Below are 11,892 nucleotides of genomic sequence, written 5' to 3' on the forward strand. Positions count from 1 at the left end.
AAAAGTCTAAGCAGATAAAAGATGGAAATGTAAAGCATTGATCAGGTCTCAATAATCTCATTCAATTCAGTTCAGCATAGATTGTTTTAAAATCATTTTTAGCAATTTTAAAATCAGATTAAAATGTTTACCATTACCAATAAACCCAATTCCAGCTGAATTAATGACACTGCTACAGGATTCAACTTTTAAATACATTAAGGAATACATTTTACTGGAATGGGAAAAGAGAAATGATTGTGACACCTTGAAGATTTTCAGCAAGCAGGCAAATTAACTTAGCCTGATGTAATAGCGACTTCCTGAGCTGCCCTATTTACCATATTCATCGCAATGGCAGAGCAAAGTTGGCACTTTGCTTGCATCCAAAGCAACAGTCATACACATTAATATCTCCATGCTCATTCTTATTTTTGGGGGCTACCCAATTTAGCTCCATGGCTCCTTGAACTAAACTCCCTCACCCTTCACCCAAATTATGGTGAAAGGAGTCTTGCTTTACCCAGCAATTAGAGATTCAAACCCTTCTCTGTCTCCTTCTCCTCAAAATAATTACCAAGAAATGGTACAAGGCTACGTGCAAGCTCCACATCCTCCCTGAATTCTGGTGAATGCATGCAGCCTAACTTAACCAGTATAGTTTCAAGTGTATTTTGGGCATAGCTTTTTGATCCTGCCCAAAGCAGAAATGCAGCTCTGCTGGCCCAATGGATTGCAGAAGCCAGTTGATAAAGTTTGGTGCAAGATATTATTACCAATTATCACAGCAAATAGATGAGAGGCAAACATCAGGAAAGTTATACTGGCTTCGGCCAGATTCACCAGAATGATACAGGGTTTTAAGGATTAAATAACAATGATAGTTGAATAAGCATGATGAGTTTAGAAGATTGAGACTTGATCTAAATGCTCTGTGTAAAGTCACAAAGGGTTCAATCAATTAGATACAGAGAAACTGTTTCTTTTGGTAGGATAATATAGTGGAGGGAGTGAAATGGGCTTACATTGGATATCTTCCAGAACAGGCACAAGGATCACAATTAATGCGTGCTCCTTACTTCTGAAGTTAACTTCCCTCTGCAGTCCCTCTGAACATTACAATATATAATACTGGCTCCCAAAGGTGCCAAGTGCATCTCTATACAGTAACGTGCAGGAATTTAACAGTCAGTTTTTGGAGGCCCACACCATCAAATCCTTAATGTTACAGGGTGAGAGACTGCATGCAGGTCTGTAACTTCAATTCAGACATTTGTAGATGACTACTGGTGGAGGACACATGACTACCTGCCATCTATCCCCTTGCCCATCCCCGGAGCACACCCCCACATATGTATGGAAGTGCATCAAGTGACAGCTAAAACACATTCTCAATTCAGAATTATTCACAAAGATGGCTTCTCGTTCATAGGATCTTGCACATCTAACATTATGCTTGTTATCATAAGGACTAGCTAGAGTGTAAAATGAGACGAGCATATTTTTTCCTAACAGTTCTATTAATGTTTCCATGTACAGTCGATGTGTTATTGGAATGACACAAATGGTAACCCAACACACCAAGCTTCACCCCTGACCTTTCCTTTAACTTCTTTAATTAATAATGGACTAATCCTCAGCTCCCAGAGACTAACTGATCATTACAGATAAGTGATGTCGCAAACATATTGACTGATGCTCTAGAGACTTATACAATTTCAATAGATGAGTTTACTGTATAATAGACTTGTGCCAAAGTAAATGAAAAACAAGATTCATGCTTTAAAATAAATTGATTTATGTTTGCACCTCCCAAATTACCATCATGTTTGATTCTATAACTATAATGAAACAAAGAGGTACATCATGAAAACAGCCCATTCAGCCCACTGGCTCTGTGCTGACCATCAAGCATCCATTCACACTAATCCTACCTTAACGCGTTTTATCCTCCTCACATTACCATCAACTCCCCCCAATTCTACTGCTCACCTACAGACTAAAGGGAGCTTACCATGGCCAATTAACCTACCAACCCACACAGTTTTTGGATGGGGGGGCGCGGAAACCGGAGCACCTGGAAGAAATCTATATGGTCACGGAGAGAACTCCGCACAGACAGTACTGGAGGTCAGGATTGAACCCGAGTCGCTGGAGCTTTGAGACAGCAGCTCTATCAGCTGCACTGCCCAAAGTACTTCGTTGAGAAGGTGGTATCCCATAGTCCAAGGTTATCCCACACCTTCTTTCCCAGAGACTCTACCAACATCCTTGGTGATCTCACCATAGTCTGTGCCATCCTCTGACTAATACTTGTTTTTACAGTAACACTTACACTGTGCTGAATGCAATCACGGTCAATGTGACAACCGGATACCTTGAAGAAACCTGTGGAGCCAAGGTCACAGCCTTTCTTTGTCAATTTTATCTTAATGATTAAAAAAAAATTAGTTTTGCACGAATGATGGCTTGATGCCTTACAATCAGGAATGCCACCAAGTCAAGGGATCAAGTGTGAAAGCTTTTCTTATTTTGATGTTACAGATCCTGAAGCTGTCGTTAAATACTGTATCAATTCCTGGGAAAATACTCAAACAAAACCCAACAAGATTATCCTCATCAAACAGCAGAAACAAAGTCTGGCAACTTTTCAGTGCTGTGGCACTTAAAACTATTGAGATATTCTGGCACTTATGTACTACAGAGTGAAGATCGTGTATGCTATAATCATGTAAACCTGCAAAAGTGTGGTTCTCTGACTATACCCTGTACTTATTTGCATAATGAATGAGACATTTGAGAACACTTTTTTTGTTAATTATTTTTGATGATGAGGGATTCAAAGCAGTCATCAACTCTTCAGAAACATCATACTTGGAGAACTATCTGATTCATAGAGTTATACAGCATGGACACAGGCCTTCAGCCCAAGTTGCCCAGTCAACCAAAATGCCTCCCTAAGCTAATCCTATTTACCTACATTTAGCCCATATCCCTCTAAAACTTTCCTACCCATGTAAGATAAGATATCTTTATTAGTCACATGTATTTCACTGTGTGTTTCGATCTACATCTTTTTGCGTAGAGTGTTCTGGGGGCAGCCCGCAAGTGTCGCAACGCTTCCGGCGCCAACATAGCATGCCCACAACTTCCTAACCCATACGTCTTTGGAATGTGGGAGGAAACCAGAGCACCCTGAGGAAACCCACGCAGACACGGGGAGAACGGACAAACTCCTTACAGACAGCGGCCGGATTTGAACCTGGGTTGCTGGCACTGTGAAGCGTTACGCTAACCGCTACACTACCGTGTCCAAATGTTTAAATGTTGTAATTGTACCTGCCTTTACTACTTCCTCCGGCAGCTCATTCCACATACCCACTGCCCTCTGAAAAACTTGCCCCTCAGATCCCCTTTAATCTCTCCCCTCCCATCTTAAACCTATGCCCTCTAGTTTTGGACATCCCCTGCCCTGAGAAAACAATTGTGACTAACTACCCAATCTATGCCCTTCATAATTTTATAAACCGCTTTAAGGTCATCCCTCAGCCCCCTGCACTCCAGGGAAAACAGGCCCAGCCTATCCAATCACTCCTTGTAACTCAAGCCACACAACATTCCTGTGAACCTTTTCTGCACCATCCCCAGCTTAATCACATCCTTCCCACAGCACGGCCAGCAGAACTGCACACAATAGCCCAACTGTGGCCCCACCAACATTTTGTACAAATGTAACATGACATCCCAACTCTTGCACTCAGTGTCATGGCTGATGAAGGCAAGCATGCCATACGCCTTCTTCACCACCCTTTCCACCTGTGTCACTACCTCAGGAAACTATGCACGTGAACCCCTAAGTGTTCTTTGTTCTGCAGTGCACCCCTGCACCCTGCCTTTCACTGTGCATGTCCTGGCCTGATTTAATTCTCCAAATTAGTTTGAGGCAGGCACAGAACATGAGGAAGCCTGCAGGGAGAGATACAGGAATTTTTGGTTAAGATGACCCACTGACGTGGAAGGCATGGTGTATTCCTTACTTTATACAACAATCCAAAGTCACAGACGACAAACCAGCTTTGCAGCAACTGTTAATTTATCTGGATGCATGCAGCTGGCTGCACTGTTTAGCGACAGCTGTAGGCTACAGTAGAATGATCATCACATTACTGCACTATCAGTCCGAGTTCTGAACCATCTATCAAGACGCACAAACTTGAATCCCACCATGGAGTTGGGGAATTTAAGTTCAAGCAAATAACTAAACCCGTATACTGTAAGTATGATCTAGTTGTCAGTAACAGAACCATTGATTGCCATATAAACCGTCTGGTTCACTAATCTACTTCAGGAAATGAAGTCCTTACTCAGTCTGGTCTCCTGACTTATCACCCTCAACTCTGAGCTGCTTCCTCATTTTCAAGGCAATTAGGAATGAATAATCAATGCTGGCATTACCACATCCTGTGGGTGAATTTAAAAACACTCAACATCCCATACTACTTAAAAACTAGCCATCCTACACAAATATTAAAGGGAAGAGGTGCATTACAGTTGCAGCACATAATGGAAATCAGTATGTTATTCAGACTGAGAGAATAATGGCACAACATGGGACAGAGTGAACTCCAAGACTATCCAAAATTGCATCAAAGGATAGCAGAGATGGACAGATGGAAAAGTAATGCACTGGACCACCAGTGTCCTCTAGATGCTCTCTGAAGGCACTGGGTTCAAAAAGCCAGATATCAAACTCCAACAGTGTAGACACAGTCTGGAAGAAATTCAAAGATCTCACACATGCGTTCAAAGTCAGTGAACACATTCAAACCCTACATCCTATCAACTGTCCCATTAATCTCAAATACTGGTCACTGCAGCCCACCCCTATTATTCGTCTACCAACAATCGGGACTCAGACCCAGTACTTATAGGTTCACATCTCACACACTTAGTCCCATCGCAAGACCCAAAAGCACAGGTCAAAGCTTGCACACACCACCAGCTATTCATCATGGCATCCACACTACACTGGCTTCTACTCTGGCAGTACCTCGATTTCGGAATTCTTGTCTTGGTTTTCAAACCCTTCATGACCTCACTCCTTTTCATCTCTAATTTTGATGTTATTTCAGTGGATACTTGAGACCAGGCTGGAAACCAACCTGGGGTGCCCCAGGAGTCCACCCAGAGGACGGAACAGCAACGGGAATCAATTATTAAAATATGGGAGCCGATGGAGGGAATACTGGAAGGAGTAACAGTTTGGAACAGGCTTTTCTCCAATGGGAAAGCTTTATAACCCAAGACTGATAATGAATACCCAAATCAAGATTTGATTTATTTTATTTTCACATAAAGTTTGGCCTCCTTGTAAAATTAGTAGGTACTTTTAGCTTAAATTATGTCTGTTATGCAGAAAAATTATTTAAACTGTGTGTCCTAACAAAGGAAAGTTGGATTGTTAACCATTCACCACACAGGTCTCTGCCTTTCACAAGCACAAATAACATTTTGAAAGAAAGTCCAAATTTTATTAATTTTCCTAAAAATAATCAGATAGCTTTACACGGAGGAATTATAATCTCTCTCAGTACTGAACCAACAAAGGGGTTGCTTCTTATATTGCATAATCTATACAAAACACAACCTCATTTCTACTTTTTTGCTCCCTCAAGTGTAGGGCCCCTCTAACTTTGTCATCCACCTGACATTTCTGGGACATAAGATATCTTTATTGGTCACATGTACATCAAAACACACAGTGAAATGTAACTTTTGCATAGTGTTCTGGGTGCAGCCGCAAGTGTTGCCATGCTTCCGGCGCCAACATAGCATGCCTACAACTTCCTAACCTGTATGTCTTTGGAATGTGGGAGGAAACCACAGCACCCGGAGGAAACCCTCGCAAACACAGGGAGAACATACAAACTTCTTACAGACAGTGGCCGGAATTGAACCCGGGTAGCTGGCGCTGTAAAGCATTATCCTAACCGCTACACTACTGTCCATTTGCTCACTGGTAGAAGAGAACAACACAACACAAAGCCCTCGAGCAAATCTCAACAGATTTCTCTTTTATTCTCAAACAAGATGTATCAATGAGGATAATACAGCTGTTCCTCTACTTCTTAAATGCAACCCAATTGCAAACATTTACAGGGGTCACCCTGGTTGCTCATTGGCAAAAGCCTTACCCATCCCACTCTGGCAAGTATTCATCAAATGCTTTAATGACATGCAAGTGCGAGCTGCTGTCCTGGCAAACATTTAACCAATAGCACCACATTAATCTCAGTGATAGTTGTAGAGCCTGCTGCTATGCAAATCAGGTGCCACCTTTTACTGCATTGCCTTAGTCTTTGCACAGTAGAAGGACTTCATTGTTTCGGATGTCCTGAAGTTGTGCAAGGTGCAATTTCTTCAAATAATGCAGTATGCACATCCAGGAGAATCCAGTACGAGGCTATTTCATCACCTACCCTACTTCACAAAAATCTCCCAAAATGTTTCTCAAAACTATTGTTGGAAAGACAAAGCTGCTGGCCATTTTGGGCACAGCAAAGTTCTCCGCCCTCCCAGTCCCATCACAAACGAACATCAAGCAAGACCCTTCCCAAATTGGAGATTCCGTAACATTGGCCTTGACCGCTGGGATAGTCTTACTTGATCCTGCCTCTGCCCTCTCTCTCGACCATTCATGGGGCTGCCATCAGCCCACCCAATACCAGACCCCAGGCTTGCCTGTTCCTGCAGCAGACCCCATGAACCGAACCAAACCAAACACGTCCTTGGATTGGACCAACGGACTGCAATGCACCAGGAATTGTGTATTTTTAAAAAGGTACGCATTGGTTCCAAATGTTTTTCAGTAGAAGTATTAACAACAAATACATTTAATTACTGATTATAATCCCTTTTCTCAAAATTATACATGAATAAAAATATTTTAAAAAACCTATATACTGGTTTAAATTATTTTTTAGTAAAGAGGTTTTTAAAAATATACATATCATCCACTAGTTCCAATGTTTTCTTAATTTATAGATTAATAAATACTTTTTAAAAAGTTATTCACTGGTTTTTGTAGCATCCATGGGTTGTTCTCAATATTGCTGTTCAGCAAGACAAGTAACAAGTGTAGAACTACTGTCCTTTTTTTATGGTGAACACTCTCAACCAATGGAGTGGCTGATACAATACATGCAAAGTCATAATGTGTAACACTTCGTCCTTAAAAGCTAAATGCACACAATATATACTATACTGCTTTCTCTGAGAAAAACAAATACCGAATCCATGACAGTATCTATACAGTTATACAAGTAACTCATTATATATAATAACCATTATATTTAGCTCAATACAAATTTCCTTTTCCAATTCTCGCCAGTACAGCACTACAAATGAACCAGAATTAACAACTGTATGTTCTCCAATGACACTATGCCCAATTAATGACACATAAAGTGCCCTTCACAAATAGCAAACCTTACATCTTGTACTAACGAGGAACGTGAAGTATACCTAACCATGAATACAGTACATCACATGCATTTCTCAAACTCAATTGTAACTTCCAAAACTTTGTATGAACAATCACGACTATTCAGTTTCGCAAATATTCCAAGTATCACAAACTCGATGCCGGTACCCCCCATGTTATGATGGGGGGGGGGGCGAATTGCATTCCTAGACAATGGTCAATAATCGCAGTTTTCCATAACATTAGGCCACGTCATCGGCAGATGCATCAAGAAATGCAAGTTTAAAAAAAAGAACAAATTTTGTGTTTATTTATTTACTTGCCCCCCCCCCACATAAATTCCATCAGAGCAAATTTTATTCTGTATCTCAAATTTTTGGATAGTGATTTGTGAACTCTGTAAGGATGGAATTCCATAACCCGAATGGTTGTAATGTAGGGGTCACCTTTTATGGAAATTTATAATTTTCTCCTAATACACCCATGTTTTTGCCTGTCTCACACTCTCACATCCTCTCTCTCTTGTGGCACTCACAGGTGCTACACCATTCCATTTCCCCACTGACCCTTCTGAAGTTTCTGACCTTCCCTCTCTGGGTGTTTACAAGTACACACAACTCAACCACAATTCTCAGCCTCCCTTGCTGCTGCTTGGCCACAATACACTGATCCGCTATCGGTACCTCCAAACCCAAGTTAACATCATGTACGGCTTCAGACCCCAAGTCACCTCCACATAATCTACCCTCAAGGATCCAGTTCAAGCCAAGCTTGGTTCAGGCCATTCAACAGCTCATGAACTGCAGAGGTCCTGCAGCCACAGTAGCCTTTCCCAAGTCCTGCCCACTTTCATCCACCACAACAGCACCATTCAACCATTGAAAGGACTTCACTGCTATAGCCCATGTCAAGCATCTCACCTTCTATCTTCCCAGACCACTGTCTGTAAGCAGCTTATACGTTCTCCCCATGTCTGCGTGGGTTTCCTCCGGGTGCTCCAGTTTCCTCCCACATTCCAAAGACGTACAGGTTAGGAGCTGTAGGCATGCTATGTTGGCACCGGAAGCGTGGCGACACTTGCGGGCTGCCCCCAGAACACTCTACGTAAAAGATGCATTTCACTGTGTATTTCAATGTACATGTGACTAATAAAAATATATCATCTTATCTTATATTCCCCACTCACACTACAAACTCTCCTCTCGGGGGTATCACCCTTTGTTACCATGTTCCCCTTCACCTTGTTCACATTGTTGTCATTGTTGGTCCTGGTGTGGCCACATCACTCAGCTTTAAAATTCCTGATCTTTCTGGAGCCCGTCTGATCAGTGCAGGGTTTTGACCCAAAACATTGGCAATTCCTTTCCTCCCACTTGGCCCGCTGAGTTCCTCCAGTAGATTAAACCAGTGATCTTCATGGGCAAAGCCAACACCCCCACTGAACAAGTAGCTCCAGGATCACTGCCCAAAGCTGAAACACTTTGAAGCGCACAGTTCCTCATCTCAATCCAATTGGCGCCCATGGTCGCAGGGACACAGTCCTGGCTCATGTCCATGACAAGTACTTGTACGCATCTGTATGCACTGGAAACCCAACAGTCCTTCTCCCCTATTGCCCTCATCATAGGTTCTTAATACCAGATTACTGTACAGCATTGAAAAGTAATTGAGATCCAAAAGGGCTTTCAGCAATGCTGGTCATGATGTCTTCAGCTGAGAACGTGGTCACTAATGTGTTTCTGGTAACTCCCTCTCCAGGTGTATTTGGTTTATTATTGTCACTTGTCCTGAGGTACAGTGAAAAACTTGTCTTGCATACCGTTCGTCCAGGTCAGTTCATTACACAGTGCAGTTACACTGAGTTAGTACAGAGAGCATTGAGATAGTACAGGTAAAAACAATAACAGTACAAGGTGTCACAGCTGCAGAGGAAGTGCAGTGCAGGTAGACATAAACTCCGTTTAACCTCTTCACTCCCCGTTCCCAGGCATGGATGGTATCCAAACTGGAACATCTTAACTTCAGTTTTCCAGCTTTTGGTGATCTTCCCAAACAATTCCACCATGGGCACCTTCCACAACTTTGCCTCCTGGACTCGAGGCAAACAGAACTACTGCCTTCACATGTCACCTTCCTGAGAGAGCTGCATGCCCATGTAATGTGCCCGATTCAATGACAATTAAAACATCGGACTTGCTGAAGTGATTGTGCTGAGGCGGGGTAGGTTCCATGACAGCTACAGCAGCCTTCCTACCCCTGGCATTCATGCGACCTACGGTTTCCCCACCATCAATGTGCCTGGACCTCGAAGAAGACCATGCCGCCATTGCCACCTCTGTGGGGTTTCTCCCCGTCAGCACCTCAGAGCCCTGATGAGAACCATTTCACATTCTTCCATTCTGCTGGCTGTTTTGCACTCTCCCTCAACCGCCAGATCCGGCACGCCAACACGCTTTGCTTGAATTTCCCCACTTGCCAGCCTGTGCACCAAATGGTTTTGTAGTGCCCAAATCTCACCAAACCAGAAGGTTGCAGCTTTTAGCCAGTGCCCTTAACCTGATGGCGTGGTCACCCACCATCTCTTCTGGCCCCTGGTAACACACTGCAAACACACAACTCACCAGAATCTCTGAAGACACTGAATAAAAACACCTATCAATACTCTCATTTTCCTCGATGGAGACTTCCTCCATAGATGACGGTGCTGATAAACTCACTGCTATTTTCTACTTCTCTACCCTACCACCAGTACTGCCACTGCCTCCTTTCCATATCTGGTTGCTTTGCTCCGTTCCCTTTCTTCTCCTGGCCCTTAAATGATATGATTTGCTGTCTGAAACATCCCCACCTGAGCATCTTTTCTGGCTCATCCTGCTCACCACGTCCCCACCCGTTATCATTACCCTGTCTGTCCAGAAAAATCCCTCTTTTCCCCTCGCACTTGATTACTACCATCTCCATGACATTAGTCCAAACCCATCGTCCATATAACATGTGCCGGTTCTTCCCTACATTGAAGTTTAATAACACATGCAAACTGGGAAGAGCTTTAATTGCAAACAATTAACAGCAGTGGTCGATAAAACAATGCACCCAATGTGATACCACTCGTTATATATTACTCTTAAAGGTATACCCAGTCAATGTCTGCTGCAGTTACAAGTATATTTTTTAAGTGAAAGGCTTAATAATAAATACCTAATGAAAAAAAGTTATGTACCAGATTTGGTAGTTTTTCAGTGAATAGGTTAATAATTTTAAAAAGCATTTCTGTTCCAATATTTTCAATTTATTAATAAAAATGCTTTATTGCAAAACTATGCAATGTTCCAATTGCAAAGAAGTTACAAACGCTGTGAAAGGATTAATGACCATTGCTTAATGCAACTTTCCCCACTAACCTGCGTTGTAAAACGAGTCGAGGACCAGCGCCTCCCCGAAGTCGAGTTTCCCGAAGGGGAGGATGGTGAGCTCGGTGCCCACGCTCCGGCACGCCCGCTCCAGGCACTGCAGCGCGCCCCACTCCGTGCTATGCGGCTTGGCCGTCTCGTTGAGCACGCAGACCACCCGCAGACACCGCGACCGGGGCAACGCCGCCACTTCGGAGCCGGAGCCGCCAACTGCCGCCTGCCGCTGGCCAGCTCCGGCTCCCTCTCTGCCGCCCGCCTGTTCCCCGCATACCGTCCCCTGTCCCGTCTCCGCCCTGAGGCTGCGGGACGAGCAGTTCCTGTTCATCTCTGCCTAAGGTGGAAATCGGGGCTTTCAGGGTCAACTCACACCCACATGCTAGGTTACTGCCGGCCCGTTGTGGAACGAGCAGTGTCTAAATACAGATGAGCTGATCTCTGTGAGGCTTGGAAATACAGAGTGTAGCACCCCCTGTCACCAGGGTGGAACCATGCTGACATCCAGCTAGTGGCAATGAAACTGCTCCCCTCATCTAAGCACTTGATATACCCATCTATTCCCTACTCCCTCATGTGTTTATCCAGCTTCTCCTCAAGGTGCGCTAAAAACAGAATTGCTGCAAACTCTCAGCAGGCCAGGTAGCATCTGTGGGAGGAGAAAAGTTAACATTTTGGGTCAAAAACCCTTCAAATTTCGGGTAACGCATTGTAAACTGAGGAGAGTTTTAATTGCAAACAATTAACAGCAGTGGTCGACAAATACTTGAAGACTCTTCAAGTATTTTCCGGCCTTCGATCTGAATGCAGAATCTTCTCTTTCCACAGATGCTGTCTAACCTCCTGAGTATTTCCAGCATTTTCTGCACTTGTATCAGATTTCTGCAGTTCTTTTAATTTTTTTGTTTCTTAACCACATCTAAAGTTTCTAAAATTACTAAGGATCTTGCAGTTAGGATTAACTATTTTAGTGCATTGCATCTCTGAGTTTTGCACTGTCTCTTTGACATCTTGCTGCTGGTAATG

At 43.2% G+C, this 11,892-nt stretch overlaps 1 protein-coding gene across 2 annotated transcripts in view; it reads right to left on the bottom strand.

Annotated features, from left to right (window-relative positions):
* Positions 1-11,246, bottom strand: part of map3k15 (mitogen-activated protein kinase kinase kinase 15) — a 101,893-nt gene extending 90,647 nt beyond the window's left edge. For both annotated transcript variants that reach the window (XM_052014109.1, XM_052014110.1), the window contains exon 1: positions 10,864-11,246. In XM_052014109.1, coding sequence (XP_051870069.1) covers positions 10,864-11,197 — 334 coding nt within the window. In that variant the 5' untranslated portion in view covers positions 11,198-11,246. The remainder of the gene's footprint in view (positions 1-10,863) is intronic.
* Between the last annotated feature and the right edge of the window lie 646 nt (positions 11,247-11,892).

Source organism: Pristis pectinata, chromosome 4, assembly GCF_009764475.1.
Source record: "Pristis pectinata isolate sPriPec2 chromosome 4, sPriPec2.1.pri, whole genome shotgun sequence".
Classification (NCBI taxonomy): Eukaryota; Metazoa; Chordata; class Chondrichthyes; order Rhinopristiformes; family Pristidae; genus Pristis; species Pristis pectinata.